Genomic DNA, 16,727 nt, shown 5'->3' with positions numbered 1-16,727 from the left:
CAATATTTTTTCATTTATCGCTTTCTCCCATTGAAAATTTGTTACCAATAGATCTCCCTGCTGGGCATCGGTGAACTTGCTAAGAGCGAGTTGCCGTGACAACCGAGAAATACATCCCCTAGTAAACTGCACGTCGCAAGGCCTTTTGTTGGCCGAGATATTTTTTCAGGGGAAATGGTACGGGTTTCTCCCGTCTGAAGCTGTGCTTGGAGGGTGCCGGGGTGGGCAGCAGCAAGTCGGGGCAGTGTTGGAACGCGGTGTTCCCTTTCCTGGTGGGAACACAGCCGGGCTCAGCTGAATGTTGCAAGCAGCAGCTGCAGAGAGTTAATGAAAGGCAGCAATACAAGGCTTTAAAGCACTAACACAGTGACAGGTAGATCATTGCCCGAAAGAGATTGAGGGTAGGAATATGAATTGTGTAGTTTGTTTTTTTTAATTCTTCACAATTTTTCTTTCTTTATTGGTTAATGGGAAAAATGACAGACTCACTCTTTTTGCTCTGTAATTCTTAAGTTTTCAAACTATAGTTAGTGACTAGAAGGCAGAAAAGCCAATGTTCAGATTTATTGTTTTGCCCTGTCAGTTTGTCTTCACAGTTAAAAGTCCGAAGACTCAATGAGAACATTTGCTGCGATTGAAAATTGAGTGTAACAGTGCATTACTATTCCCCAGATCACTTCTTCTTCTTCTTTGATTCACACTCCTCTTTAGGTTTTGGAGAAGACTTTGTTTATTTCATACCTAATTAAAAGAGCAATTTTTACGATTAGATTAAAATAAATTAAAATTTAAAATAAATTGAAAGCATTTTTACTGCAAAACCTAACATACATTTTCCGAATAGCACATACTGAATTCCAAGAGATTTTCCAGTGTAACACACTGTAACTTTTGTAATACTCCATGGAGAAGTCAACTTGGGCTGAATAGATGAAGTATGTCTCACCTGTGGTTTCAGGGTAAAAGAACCGGCCGAGATAAGGTGCGTCCAAACCAGAGGAAGTAAGATGATATGCATGTCTTGTTTTCTTTTCAGATTAACTCTTCTGCTACAAGTGCAGACTAATTTATCTTTAACATACTGTTTTCCTGGTTTGTATGCTGCAAGCTGGCTTTGTTGTGACAATATTGTGTTTTTATCAAAGATATTAAGCCAAGCAGTTGGAATGTAAATTGAAAATTAATCAAGTACCTGGAATGCCATCTTCAACTTCAGCAAGTTTTAATATCCATAAAAAATAAAGGTGTATTCAAGTAGGATTCTGCTATTTTCAACTTAATTCATGGTAGGAAGAGGCAAAATATCATTGCTCTTTTCGACTAAACTTTTATGAAGCACTTGCATTTATGTCCCTACTGTAGTTGCAAAACTGGTTTTGCTCCGGGAATTGGGAAGAGTGTGTTGGTTGCATGATGCTTTCTCTTTGCAATACTCAAGGAGTATCAGATATAAAACTCATGCTAGAGCTGGGTGAGAGCGTGTTAAAACATTCCCTGTTCTTGACCTTACAAGAATATGCTGACATACGCTGCTTGTGGGTACACAGAAGTTAGAACATCTATTTTTGTGCTCTGCCTCTACAACTGGTAAAAGAAGATTTGTAAGTATTACCAGTCATTGGACCCTACATTAGACTATTCTGAATAAAAGTAGTTCTTCATTGTAAAAGAGTTTGTGGACAAATTTAAGCAAGCTAAGGCATTCCTGCTATTGTAAAAAAAAAGGAAAGAAAAAAAACACTAACGTATAAGAAGAATACAAAGGTTTGAACTGTGGTATCTGTAATTCTGTAAGGGTGACTAGGTCCTGAAATAATACGGGACATTTTAAGTAGATCTGCTAGAACTGCTTTTTATGAAATATGCTTTCCTCTAAGACAGCAACTGGTAGGCTGTGATTCTGGCTCACATCATCCAGGTGTTTTCCATGTTGTTCCTTTTTTCTAGCCATATCCAACCTTAAGAAAACCTGCTTCTCTTTAAGAAACTGAGTTTGTTTATCAAACACTTGAGAAAATACATTTCTTGGGCTGTTTATAAGGCCAGAGCTTGAAGAGAAAACAGATGAGTAGGTGCAAGATCCAGAAAGATCTGGACAGTATTTAAAGTGTCAGCTCTGGGGCACAAGACATATGTCAGTGATATTGCACCTGGGTGCCTTGACCTGTGTTTGTGTCTTGGGTCCAACGTCCTGTTCTTCAGATCTATGTGTGTAAAGCGCTACGTCGCAAATTGCTCTCCTTACACACAGTTTATCTATCGAAGAGCACCCTGGATCTCTTTATTCCTCTGTGGTTAGTCCTGTTGTTAAAACAGCATTCCCAGGAGCTTTGGAAATCACTTCTCTTCAGTATCTGTCCTGTTTTCAGTACCTAAGTTGGCCCTAACAGAGCATAAGCCTCAAACAGATTCTCTTCCCTTCTAACAAACAGTAATGCTCTTCATCATGGGCAATCCTCGATGCAGAGGTGACTGAAAATAACAGAGTGTGCTTTTACATTTCATTCATGCAAATGAAAATGCATTAGTAATGTGATGTTTTTTCTAATATATGTATTTTTATTGTGCTTTTCTCCTTGATGGTATTTACCAGTAGTTTTAGTTTGTGGTTCCCTATCTGAAGTATCTGAAATACATAAATTGTTTTTTATGTGGAAGAACGTCCCACATGTTGAGGTATTTGAAAAGCTCAGGAAAAGTGTTTTTCTAGGAAAATGTCTGTTCAGCAAGTTATTTCCCATGTGGGTCATAACAAGAAATCAACACTGCTGTGTGTGAAGAAAGTTTTGAAGTCATTGCATTGTATGTAATGCACTTAAACAACTCCAGTGGGCACTAAATACCCAACCAGAGGGTGAGATGAAGGCCTGCTCAGATGCTGGAAACCCTGTGGAAATGGCCACAGCATATGGGTGGATGAGGTCTTCTCCCACATGCACATGAAGCCTAGCACATTTTGGATGTATTTTCTCCAAATCTATACTAAATCTTGCAAGCAAACGCTTGCTCCCCTGTATCTTCACCCATTGCTTGCAAGAAGGCACAACATTTGTTCGCTTGGTAGGTTTTCTGTAGTTTAATGTAAAGCAATTTTGATACTTGAGGACATTTTCCTAATCCTTTAGTCATAACCAGAAATCAGTAGTTGACTTTCTGAAATATTTTTGTCTTGCCCCATATTCTGGCTTAAGTTCTGTAATAAAAGGGCAAGATTAAAGGCTTTCCTTAAATCCATCAGCATCAATTATTAGTGATGAGTTATGATGTTTCTGGTGAGTGTAGAAACTTCCATGAAGCTTATAAGAAATGTTTTGGTTTAGGTTTGTACTTCAGGATTAGGTGAATAACATGGAATATACACAGCAGCTAATTCTCAAAGACAAGAAGTCCTAGATCTTGCAGGGTTTATTTCATAATGATGTCTTACTGTCCCGTCAAAAACTTGGTGGCACAGGTAGCATCTGTAATGGCTTGACCATGTTTACCTAATTTTATTTCCAAGCCCATAGCCGAATGTTGTTCTAGTAGCTCTGGAATTTTTTTTTAATAGTACTAATAAGACAACAAAATTATATGCCTGAGGCGAAGTCATAACTGAAACATGTTGCAGTAGCTTTTTGGGAAGCTCTTAATGGACCATCTGTGAAATGTTTTGTTCTGGGTTATTGTTGTTCCCTTTTTCTTCCTCCCAGTACGTGATTACCAGCATCAAAATTCCCACTGTATTTTCACTAGGACCTGAAGCCAAAAAGCAGTAAAAGGAATTCACGTGCAAAATCTGGAAAACTTTTTTGGCATGCTCAAGAACAAATGGTCAGTGGCCTAGCTTAATTTAATTTAATTAAGAACATTAGACCACTCCACTTTGGGTCCCTGTGCTTTCGTTGGGTCAGCCTGGTTGTTCTCCAGCATTTTGCAGATGCCCTCTTCCTACACGTGGTTAGCAACAGGTTTTTCTGTTTACACATACCAGTGTGCAGGCTGGTGCACTGAGACAGCTCAGCACTAGTGATGCGATAACCAGGACTGGTCAGCTTCCCATCCGTGCAGGTCGCTCACGCCTAAGAATAGTCCGATAAGCTTCCGCCTGCCTTGGCCATTGACCTGGAACAGATGACACGGAAGTCTACATGGCCGAACAGAAGGCACTTGATGCTCTCCTTAAAAATCTACCATATGAAAAAAGAAACTATCAAATTGAGAGCAACATCTCATTAAAAAAGGAGAAAAAATGGAAGTAGAGGAGCATGTCTCTTTCATTCATTGGATCTAAGCGTTTTCTTGTGAGAGTGCAGAGAGGCCTTGGCTTGGTTCTTTAATATTGTTTTAAGATGCCTACCTTTGGATCCTGACAATTTCATCACACGTGTTTGATCCAAGTGAGTGCGGTGCTTTTGGCTCTGGGAGCCAGCAGAGGGTACAGGAGCCTGCTGATGAATCACAGAATGGTGGGGGTTGGAAGGGACCTCTGGGGATCATCTAGTCCAACCCCTCTGCCGAAGCAGGGTCACCCAGAGCAGGCTGCACAGGACCGCATCCAGGCGGGTCTGGAATATCTCTAGAGAAGGAGACTCCACAGCCTCCCTGGGCAGCCTGTTCCAGTGCTCCATGACTCTCAGAGTGAACAAGTTCTTCCTCATGTTCAGCTGGAACTTCCTCTGCTTCAGTTTGTGTCCGTTGCCCCTTGTCCTGTCACTGGGCACCACTGGAAAGAGTCTGGCCCCATCCTCCTGACACCCACCCTGCAGATATTTATAATCATTTATAAGGTCCCCTCGCAGCCTTCTCTTCTTCAGGCTGAACAAGCCCAGCTCCCTCAGCCTTTCCTTGTAGGAGAGATGCTCCAGTCCCCTCATCATCTTCATAGCCTGGGGATTTTTGGAAAAAGTGCTGTTCACCCCCTGAGCTGGGATGGCAGCACTGCAGAGATCTCTCCCTGCCCGAGCAGCAGGTTTGTACCCACAGGAACAAAATGCCTTGAATCAAAATTCCATTTGTTGTTTCAAATGATGCATTTTTCAAGCAGGCTGGCAATAACCTACCCAGTAAGTTTAAAATATAAGAAATAAAACTAGTGTTTTCCATTCAGTGCCTGATTTGGTTCTCCCTTACTTGGTGAAAAGGTGGATAATGAAATTGCTTCTTGTATCACAAAAACAAGATCTTTTATCTGAGATCCCACATGCGAGAGCATCACAAAGACACAGTCAGCAAAGCTGCTTCTCTAAACCATGTCTTCATCTTGTGCCAATAAGGGATATTAGGATTTTTCTTTTTTACTTGTTTTGCTTATGGCTTGATCTTGTCTTGTGGCCGTGAAACGAGCTTTGTCCCGAGAAAGAGCTCCATAACAGTGGATTGTCCCAGCAGCGGGATCTGCTGGGGGGCCCTCCCTGGCAGAATCGGGGGCTCAGGCTGACACCCAGGACTGGCTTTTCCTAAACATTTGCACAGCACATGATCCTGATTAGCTTCTCCATGTGCTGCTTTCATGCAAGCGAGTAATAATCATGGTGGAAGAAAATCCACGTCTTGAGCTGTGTTACAATAAAAAGAAAAGAGATCAAAACTGCCAAAAATCCTATCCCTGTGGCAGGGTGTAAGACTTTCTGCATTTAGAAAGTTGCAGGAAGAGTCATCCAATCTGAATATGCTGTTGAAGTGACTTGTGGTTATTTTATGAGATTACTTGACATTACTGCCTGCAGTAGTACAGGGCTGTGAACCAAGTCATGTGCTTCCATCTTCAGGTTTTCAGCTTGTCTGGGGAGAGGGAAGTTTGTGTCTTCCGGTTTCCAGAGAGGCTGCCGAAGGTACATGCCAGTACCTTCCATGCCAGTACATGCCAGTGTGACTTTGAATAAACTTTGATTTCTGTCATTTTCTTTATCTGTAAAACAGGGGTGATGCACAAATACTGTCCTTTTGCGGTGCAGGGAGAAACGTAGTTATCCTTAAATGTCAAGCATATGTCAATGGCACAAAGCAAATTGACCGGGTTAGAGGTTATTTACCAGACCAGCACACCAGCTAGATGGGGGGGAAGCACTTCTATCCCAAAGTGTTGTTAACCTTCCTGGCTTTGCTTCTGCTGGTGTGTGGGATTATTTTGAGAAAAAGAGGGATATTCTGTTGTAGCCTGCGTTATCTTTTGGTGAGTCTTACTTTTTTTTTCTTTTCTATTAACTTTGAGATTTGAAATGCAACTTACTTGAGCAATTACATGGTGTCTCATATGAAATACTGAGACTGTTGCTACCTTCTGCAAACCAGACTGTCTTGTCAAGGCAGAGCCTTTGTATGCAATATTTTCCTTCCTCCCTTTTCCAGATCAACACTTGATTGAAAATCAAAGTTGATTGTGTTGCTAGTTTGAAAGTGGCCATGTTCATCTGCTTTAATTCCCATGTGTTGTGGCTTTTTTTAACGTAGGTTATTTTTCTTAATGCATGTCAAAGATTTCCTAACTCTTGCTATGCAGTGACTTTAAGAATTACATTTTAAAAGAGAATGTATTGAATAGACCGTTCATATCCTAAAATACCCTATGTAGATTATAGCATGATATTTTTGAAAAGTAGTTTTTGTATTTCAAAACAAAAACACCATATAAAGCTGCTTTTGGCATGAAAATAAGTGATTTTTTTTTTCTTTGGCTTTGGTTTTTGCTTTGGTTTTGCTCTTCTAACCAGATAAGCATATCTGCTTTTATCTGGTTGTACATGAACACAGTTTTCCCCTTAAATTCACTCAATAATGTCAAAAGTATTGTTGGAATGAGTCTCTGAAGTAGTGTCTGTGCAAATTTTGTTATGCAGCCTTTCTACTGGGAATGCCACCTCAAATATGGTCATCTCCAATTCTGACCTTCACTCAATGATCCATTCTGCCAAGAAAAGGGGCTGCTCTTCTTACTTCCCTGTTTTTGTGTGTGTATGTGTGTGTATGTTCTTCAGAAAGCCAAACTTGGGCCAGCTGGTAACAAAGTCATTACTCCAACAGAAGACAAGAACTCAAGTGTGCCGTCCAACAATCTGGACAGGGTGAAGCTGACAGATTTCAACTTTCTCATGGTTCTTGGAAAGGGGAGCTTCGGGAAGGTAGGAGTTCTTGATAACTATTCCACTCGCATTCTTTTTTCTTTTTCTTTTTTTTTCCTTGAGGAAAAATCAATGACTAATTCCCTAAGAAGCAAAATCCAGAGTTGAAAGGATGTGCCTTTTTGAGGAAGGATTTCTTAACATGGAGTAGGGTGATTCCCTAAGGACTGGCAGGCTTCAGAAGTGATTGGGCTGTTTTATTGAAAAATAAAAATTAAAAAAAACCCTCAGACTGTTGGGCAGGATGTAAGAAACAGTTGCTGACTTTCAGATCCTCACTTCTCGGCAGTTTCAAGGAAATTAAGTCTACTTTTCTGGTTTTACTACCTAGGTCACTCTGCCAGTTCTGGAAGTCATCAACATTGGTAAGGCTGAATATTGGGGAAGAAACAGGGACAGTATATGTATATATGTGAAATCTGTTAGCTGAAAGAAAGAACTGCTATTTTTCTGTCTGTTTGAACAACCACTTATATGATAAAGTGCCCTTTACTGAAGGAGTCCCTTGGGACTTAACATTTTATCAGCCCATTGGCAATGTGCCTCTGATTAACCAGAGGGTTTTGGCACCGGCTTTGTCTGAAATGGCTGGTACAGCTTATTGCAGTGGGTGAGTAATGGTGATATTTTTGGAGTTTCGATCAAGTTAGCCTATGCCAATAAAAGGAAAAGCTCGATTGCGGTCTATACAAATCTTTGGGCATATGAGTCACCTTCCCTCCTTGGCAGGTAGGCAGATTTTCACCTTGTTGTTTTTCTTTGTGCAGGTGATGCTGGCAGACAGGAAGGGGACAGAGGAGCTCTATGCAATCAAAATACTGAAAAAAGATGTGGTGATTCAAGATGATGATGTTGAATGTACAATGGTTGAAAAACGAGTCCTGGCGTTGCAAGATAAACCACCGTTCCTGACACAGCTTCACTCTTGTTTCCAAACAGTTGTACGTGAGCTCTGTCTTTCTTGCCACTCTGATGTTTTCCATAGCTTATGATCATGGATTTTATCAGTTCAATACCATTTATTATCATCCAACCTATATATCATAGCTTCTGCACAGAGAAGTGAGAAGTGAAGTAAGAGATACTCCATGTAATTACCTCTTGTATTTTAAACTTAAAGCCTAAGTTTAAACATTTTTCTTCATACGCTAATTCAAGCAGGCTAGTGTGACAATTCAGAAGTTTAATAAGTTTGCTTTGCTAAGTCAGAGCCTTAAGCCCGGATTCCCAACGGTTCCTAAATCCTTCTAAGGATCTGAGGATATTACTTGAAAAGTCCTAATGGCTGTTGTTATATCGTGAGATGATTAGTCACGAATCAATGGTGATGGATTTAATTTTGTTTTCTGGCCCTCGTGGCACAGAGAAAAGCATTGGGTTTTTTTTTCCTTCCCTATAAATACATGAAGTGGACATGTCTCCATCACTTTGCAAAACACCTCCCAGAGACAGACACAGGGTGGATGTGACAGCCCAGCAGCACTGTAGCAGTCAGTTGGATGACGTGGAAAGCAACATGGTAGACAGCCGGCGCTCGGTGGGCTTTTGGTTTTCCGAGAGGGCATGAGTATGCTCTGACCCTAGTGCACTGGCTCAAGATATTCCAAGCTGGGTAGAGGTCTTTATTCACAAGAAATCAAGGCTCTTCTTGTCTCACCTTGTAGCCATCTTATGACAATGGCCTTGAAGTAGGGCACGGAGGGTAGGTTGTGGCTTAGTGGGGTGATGAAAGGACATACGCTGTTGTTTTTCCACTCAACTAGTCCATATCTTTTACCTCTTACATTGATGGTGGGTTTTAATCGAAAAACAAATGAACAAACAACAGACAGTTTGAAGTAACAACATTGTAAAATTCCACAAATCAGCCACGTCATCCCGTCACCATTTTGTAGCATAGCTGTCTGTGCTGTTAGAGGCATTTTCAAACTCTGCTTAGTGTCAACAAATCTCTGAGCAGAAAATGGGCTGAATGCAACGGATTTGCAGACATAATTAATCACGGTAAAATGTGAATCTGGGAACTATTGCACTTGGTAATTCTTGCTTACTAAAATATTTTTCCTGCCTCTACTTATAACATGAAGATTGTTGTAATAAGACAAGAGAGGTCCTAGTGAGAAATAGACTTCTATCTCCCTCTAATTCTTTGTCTTTAAATAACTTCATTAGTAACCAAAAAGCTTAGTGTCATCAGCAAATGAAAAACCACTTTGTTTAATCTTTCTTTTGAGCAGCTACATTTTAAATGTAAAATCTTAAAAGTACAAATGTCTGGTGTTTTCTGGCAAAGGGGAATGGAGGAAAAAAATTGGGGTTTTTAGTATTTACAGTATAGTTTTTTTGTTTTATCATGTACAAGAGCAGTGGAGCTACATAAAGGCCTAGATAAATCATTAACACCTTTGCCTAATTTCCTTAATGTTTTCCTAAGAGTTGAGTGGTTTCCACTTAGTGCTGTGACATATTCTGGGGGATTAATATTAGGTACAAAAATGAGAAATTGTATATTAAGGGGAATAAAAGTCATAAACTGTGTCACCATAGGAAAAATCGATTATTTCTTGTCAGTGCTTTTAGCTGCAGGCTTCTGTTGCCATGGATTTTATGATAAGACAATTGATACAAAAGTCTAAACTTTATAAATCCTATCTGGCCAATTAAGCATTTTGCCCATCGGTTGTCTGTTGGACCCAGCTTAGGAAATCACAGCTTTTAAATGTATGTTGATGTTCTGAAATCTTAGTTACTGGACAACTGGAGACTTTCGATCAGTGCTGAGGCAAAGAGATTGAACCAGAGCAACTTATTAATGAGTCTCTTTCCCATCAGAATATTGGATCAGAACTTTTCTACAAATACTTCAGGATAATGATTCTGTCTGAAATAACTAAAATAAAATCAGAGGAAGCCAAACATATGTATTCCGTAATTGGGAGGAAGACTTTCAATGCATCTTATATGCTGTCTGGATTGTGTTATAACTGCAGATAGTAAGCTTGCTGTAAGATAGTGCTTGTCCACTAGAATCTTTGATGTTAGGTGGCCAAAATCAGCCACCCTAAATAAAAGATGATTGTAGAGCATACACAACGTATTCTTACTGAAGTCACTTGGAAGAGCTCAGTTTTAGTCCTCTGAAAACTAGGAGACAGAGCTACTGTTTCAAATCTTATTGTCTGAAGGTCACTGGGTGGGAAAATACTGCTTAAGCGTGCTCAAATTTATTATGATCATGTTTGACTGGAGATACTTGGATATGGCCTTTAGAAGTCTTCACTGTGCAAGAAAAATCTCCCTCCAAAATACCTTCTTGCTATCTTCCTCTAGCTGAAATATCTGCCTGCCAGAAATTTAGTGTCACGTGTAAAGATTCCAGATACTTTTGTAAACCCTACAACTACTTTTCTTATTGCCTCTTTTCAATAATCAAAAAAATATATTTTTTAATACTTCTTGTCTTCAAAGGGAACACTTACGAGGAAGGATTAGAAATGGCCTCAAAGCAAGAATTTTCAACCATCTTTAATATTTTCTTTTCAGTTATTTTTAGAGTCAGATTTTTCAGACAGAACTATAAGTGAATAATTATGGGCACCATTGTAGACAAACGATATCTAAAAATGTGTCACTAAAATTGGCAAATCTGGACAGACCTCATCATTCACTCTCGCAGGTTTTACAAAACATTCCATTTCCATTTCCTGATCTATCAGTTTTGCCAGAATGTACAACCAGTCCCAATAATCTTAAAAGCTTTATAATACGATATTAGTGACTTTTTTTGCTGATCAATGTATATCTAATATTTTCTCTAATTAATTTATGTGCATCTTTAATACTTTATCCTAGGACCGTCTGTATTTTGTTATGGAGTATGTGAACGGTGGTGATCTCATGTATCACATTCAGCAAGTAGGAAAATTTAAGGAGCCACAAGCAGTGTGAGTGTTCATGTTTATATGTTTAAATCATGTCATCATCTTAATTTTACACTGTAAAAGGATTAGGTTTCTTTACCACAGTATCTAGTAGCATCTTCCCAGGTTCAGTATGAAGTCCAGGCTGGCCTTTGTAGATTGTCTCTTTTAAGGCCCAAAAGCTGAAGTTTATTTTGAAAATATTGTTTGCACACATAGACCAAAGGTAGCTGTGCCTTTTTATTCAAAAGTACAGCACAAACACAGGCATGCAATGCCTCCTTTATAAGTGACAAGAATTTAAACAAGGCAACAGGAAATTAAAGATGTTACTTGGTATTCTGGTGGTGTTTTTAAAAGTGAATGTAAAAAAAAGTGAGTAGAACATTTCAGTCTGGATTAATGTTATAGGGAAAGGCAATACAAAGAGACTCAGCATTGCAATATAAATTCTACTTTATGCAATATAAATTCCATGTATAGCTTATGAGAATTTCTGTGATCCTACTTTTTTATAGAAGTTTTATTAGTGAGGATTTAATAACTGATTAGAAGTAGTTTATACACATAATTCTTTTTAGGTAGTTGTACATTTGGCATATCAGTGAGCAACTGATAATGATCTGTAGCATATTCAAATGTGAATAGGTCCATCAGTACCATTTTAGTCATGCTTATAACATCTCATCATCATTTATTAGTGTTTCATAAATCATATACCAATGAAACTTTAAAATCGAGTGTGACCAACTGTTTTAAGAATTCAACTAAAATAATGTCTCATTTCGATTGAAGTAATCAGGGCTCATTTAAATGAGAGGCCTTGTAAGTATAAGTATTTGAGATATAGAACAAAAATTCAACAGCTTGCTAAATAAGAACGAGGTGGTGTCAGATCATCCTTGACTCCCAGCTAACGTAACTTGCCAACACCCGTTGAAAACTACGGTGCTGTATGCCAGCTTACGCCTGTGGAGCATCTTCAGGCACATGCGTTCACAAACACCTCTGATCAAGTGTTTCGCAGCTAAGCTTTCCTTTCCCGTATGCTAGCCTAAAAATTAATCTCATCTTTAAATAATCCTCTTGCATATAATTTGCACAGTTCCACAGCAACTGGCTTCAAACATCCATCAATATTATATATCATTTAACTACATTCAGCAATTATATTTTATATGGTAATCATTTGAATTAGCTTTATGTAATTAATCCATTAGCAGCGTGTATATAGGAATACTATTTCTGCAAATTATTTCATGCCATATGAACTGCAATGTAGATTGAGCTGCGTCCGGAATTCAACATTGGTATGTGATTAGAGATAATGACCTTTGCAGACGGATTCACGTCAGCGCAGTAAAATGCTGTGCTCCAGCTGCACCTTTTTTTTGTCGTCTAGGGAGACATTTGCAATTTTTGTTTTAAATTCTGCATTATTTTGTCATGAAATACTCGAAATATCTGTAAAAGTCAGTTTGAGGTAAGGTGTCTTTTATATCATCTGCCTGTAATATCTATTTTTATACTTTAATATATATATATACACACACTCTACACTATATATGCTATTATACTATAATTCTTTACCATGATGCGAGAAGGCAAACAAGTGACAATAAGAAATCTGTTGGGTTTTTTTTTTCATACAGGTTCTATGCAGCGGAGATCTCAGTTGGGTTATTCTTTCTCCATAACAGAGGGATTATTTATAGGTGAGTATAACCCGACTTAAATAATTTCTGAACTATTTTTGAAATCCCAAAAGGATCAGTTTCTTTAACGTTTCCATGCGTTTGTAAAGCATTTTCTAGAAAGCAATCACAGTAGTGTTCTTTTAGCTGATGCTCTGTAAACCAAAGCCACTGCTTCACCTGGGCTTTTCTGACCTCTGTGCTCTGCCTAACTCAACTTGCAAATATAAAACATTATCATCTGCATTCCCGTGTGAGGTTTCCTTGTTTTACACCTTCAGAAGTCTCAGTGTGGTGTGCTCATGGTCATATACAGCTACCTTTCCACTCATTGTCCAGTTTCAGGGCTTACGGTCATTCTTATACATCTGCAGTGAGGTGCCCGGCTCCCTGCGGACCGTAGGCTGCCGTGCATGTGCAGCCCTGTCCCCTCCGCCCCCCAGACACTACACCTGTTCCTCACCTGGACTCAGAAGTAGATACATTGGCCCTAGTTGATCTGAAACATTAACATTAAATTGCTGTGATTCTTCATAGAGATCTGAAATTAGATAATGTGATGTTGGATTCAGAAGGACACATTAAAATTGCTGATTTTGGAATGTGCAAAGAACATATGTTAGATGGAGTAACAACCAGGACCTTCTGTGGCACTCCAGACTACATTGCACCAGAGGTAAATATTTACCGTTTCAAGAACCTTTTAGGCTGTCAAATGAAAATTGTCCCTATGCACACTTTACACCACCAAGTTTTGAGAACTGTGATTCTGGATACTCTGTGGATGGTACCATTTATACTTCTATGGGTATATTGAATAACTTTGTGAATTAATACAGCATTATCAATAAGATTTCACTATTTTTAAAAATATCTAGTTGATTGAAAACCTAATTTTTTATGGGATCAGTGCTTAGATTTAGTTCACACTAGCAAAAGACTAAAAAAGCAGGAGTACCACCTTGTGGTTTTAAATTTGTAGCCTGGAAATGTTCTTATACTAAACTTTGTGCTTTGATTTGTGAAGTCATAGAGACTTCATGGGTTTTGCTGATGTTGGTGATGAGGTCAGCAAACATATTATTGGGAGCAATCATAGCTTCTTTAATGTATTTCTCCATAGATTCACACAGATGCCAAAATACATCTATTTAAAGGACTGTTTGGCATTTTCAGGAAATCACAAACGATTCTTTGATTTTTGGGAAGGGATTCGTGAGGTCTTCAAGGTTCTCGCTGGCCTCCCTGCAAAACTACTGTAGCCTTTTCCAGACCATGTCTTACCACTGGTGCACAGGTATCAGGAGTTACTGCTCTTGATCTCAGGAAAGCTCCAGTCATTGAAAGCCTCGACAAAGCTGTAAGATCAGGGCTTGAATGGAGCTGACATAATAAATCCATAATTTTGCCTTGAGTTTTCTGTGGCCTGGCGATACCTGGGCTGCATTCAAGCCACTGAAAATCACATTCAAACATGAACCTAACTGCAGTGGGCCTAAAATGAAAATCTGATCGTGAGAACCACATTTCTACTTCGAGGCACTGTGATAAATACCAGCTTAGACTTCAGGTTTTTAGCCTGGATATGATTTGTATTTCAATAATTTAGGTAAAAAACATTAAAAACAAACCCATGTGGTGATTTGGAAATTATTCGAGTATATGAAGATTAAAATCTGGTATTTGTGCACACTGAGCTTTCAAGAGTCTTGATTTGTTTGGCTGCAAACTCTGTGCAAGAGGCTGTGTCCTGATCCAAGGCGCTCGGCGCTTCACCGAGTGCTGGGCAAGAGGCAGCGCTGGCTGGAACGTTTCTGGCTGTGACTGAATGTTTGCTGGCAAGGGGGAGATATGTACACGGACAAGTAAATTAGTGTCTAAGGTGAATTTTGTCATCTCTGTGAAACTGGAATGAAAAATAGTTTGTTTCTTACCAGTTGCTAATTCATGCTTTTCAGAGTGAAATATTGTGTATTATAAAACCTTGTTTTTTCACAAATTGCTGTTGCTTGCAGCAGGATATCAGAACAACCAGAGCAGTATTTCATTTTCTCCTGTCAAAACATAAATGAAGCCAATATTACAAATTAAAAGTGTCCTTTCTGTGGCAATAGTCTTGTGCTAGTTAATACCAAAGAACCTGTTGTCAGCGCCAAAATGCTCAATATGGGTCAGTGTAGGAATGATTTATTTTACTTTATTTGGAACTGTCATATAAAGAAATAAATTTTTTACCAAAACATTCAGTAACTGGGAGGAAATTAGTCTTTCTGTTATCTTACAAACAGATTATATTTTTTTTAGTTGGCTGATTTTCTTTAGTTTCTGAAGACATTATTATGACTGACAAACTGCTAACTAGGTCTGTGGTAAACTTCAAAGTAAGCTTCATGTTGTGCTTGCAGGAGCATTTCAGCATGTTTCCATGGGCTAAAATTTATAAATTTATAATAGATCGTAGTAAGGATGCATTTGCACAGTACCATTCCCTGCTGGGTGGAGATAAGTGAGCTCAATCTAAATAAACTGTTGAAGGTATCTAGCATAGAGTGGTCTTGTGGGTGTGTTGCACTCAAATATAGAGAATTGGCTCTTTTCATCAATATTGGGGAAATAATGTTGTGGTCTGAAGAAGCCCACTCTGCCTCTGCATGAACTACCCGCAGATGTAGTTCAGAGATAGCACGGCTGGAAGGACCACACAGAGACATCTCAGCTGGCTTCACACATACAATCTCTGGACAGAAAAGCTGGGGAATATGGTCCTGCGTTTAGCAAACTGGACTTGCACACTTTGGTGTACTGTAAAATAATACTTTCCTTTTCTAATGATTGGGAAACTTAGCATTTGTTATTACTTAGGTGTATAACACACTGGAATGAAGTTTCATTTTTTTATCTTATGCGATTTGAGAAACATGTAGAGGTTAAACTGGTAGAATCCTAGGTTTGACCACTTCTGTCATGCAGAAAGTGGTTATCTAATAAAGAATATTTATTGATATGCTAAACTTAAATATTTATGGCTAGAGTGGTAACATAGCCGTGAAATCAACTAATGCTTCGTATTTCCTTGACCAGTCAAGACAGATGGAAGGAGATGGATGTCAAGAGGATTAGCGGGAAGGGATTCTGCTGGCACAGCCCACTGCCTGTGGCGCAGTACTGAACCCCACCATCAGCATCCCTGCAGTAGCCAGAGCACTGATTTTGAATTTCAGAATTTAAATTAGAAACTCTGTTTCCCTTCTCCTTCATCTAATAGCCTCGAAACCTTAAGTTCTAACCTTGCATTTGCCAGGATTATGGGAAGCTAATAGGTGTTACAAAGGTTTGGAAAGTGTGTATTTGACTGTTTTTTGTCCTAGTAATATTTATTTCTTTTGATGACTGAGTTTTAACTTTTCCAGTAGACATATGTTCACAGAAGACTTTCTCTCTTGTCTCTGGGATATAATCTTTTCATCCCAACGGGCTACCAGCTGCAAGTTGCAATGATCTAAACATTCCTACAGTGTACTGGTATTAATCTCTGTGTCCTGCTCTTAACTGCACCTTCCTTGGAGGCAAAAAGGAAAAAAAAAAAATAAATAAGAAATCAGCATTCCTCTGCCAATTTGACTTGGTGAGAGAAATTCCTCCTGAGCTCTCAAGTCCAAGGAACGTGAAAAGGCAGAGCTCTTAAATTACAGTGATAGATAGGTGAAACAGGACATTTGAAATGCAAAAGAGATTAAAAAGGCAATCATTTAAATTAATGATGGAGAAGGAGGGGAAGGGAAGGGTCCTACCACCTTTCCGCTCCCCCCTGGCCAGCAGAAGGCTGAGATCATAGCTGGAGGAGGGCACAGGTCTTCATTTCTAGGCACATGAACTCCCTCACTGCTCTGTGGGTCTGCTTTGCACAGTGCGGTGAGGCAGGAGGTCATGTTAGTGTATCCCTATTTGTTCTAAAAGATATCAAAATCTGTACATGCAGATAGGATTATTCTGGCAGCCTCTGCAAGGCAGCC

At 39.1% G+C, this 16,727-nt stretch overlaps 1 protein-coding gene across 2 annotated transcripts in view; it reads left to right on the top strand.

Moving 5' to 3' along the window:
- PRKCA (protein kinase C alpha) overlaps positions 1-16,727 on the top strand; it is a 160,880-nt gene that overhangs the window by 126,531 nt on the left and 17,622 nt on the right. The window contains exons 9-14 of one of the 2 annotated variants that reach the window (XM_075441308.1): positions 959-982; positions 6,957-7,100; positions 7,868-8,041; positions 10,953-11,044; positions 12,673-12,735; positions 13,252-13,390. In XM_075441308.1, the coding sequence (XP_075297423.1) occupies positions 959-982; positions 6,957-7,100; positions 7,868-8,041; positions 10,953-11,044; positions 12,673-12,735; positions 13,252-13,390 (636 nt within the window). The remainder of the gene's footprint in view (positions 1-958; positions 983-6,956; positions 7,101-7,867; positions 8,042-10,952; positions 11,045-12,672; positions 12,736-13,251; positions 13,391-16,727) is intronic. The other variant, XM_075441309.1, reaches the window with a different exon arrangement.

Source organism: Opisthocomus hoazin, chromosome 21 (genome assembly GCF_030867145.1).
Source record: "Opisthocomus hoazin isolate bOpiHoa1 chromosome 21, bOpiHoa1.hap1, whole genome shotgun sequence".
NCBI classification, from domain to species: domain Eukaryota; kingdom Metazoa; phylum Chordata; class Aves; order Opisthocomiformes; family Opisthocomidae; genus Opisthocomus; species Opisthocomus hoazin.
The sequence above is the reverse complement of the archived record's forward strand: the minus strand, read 5'-3'. Positions and strand labels throughout refer to the sequence as shown.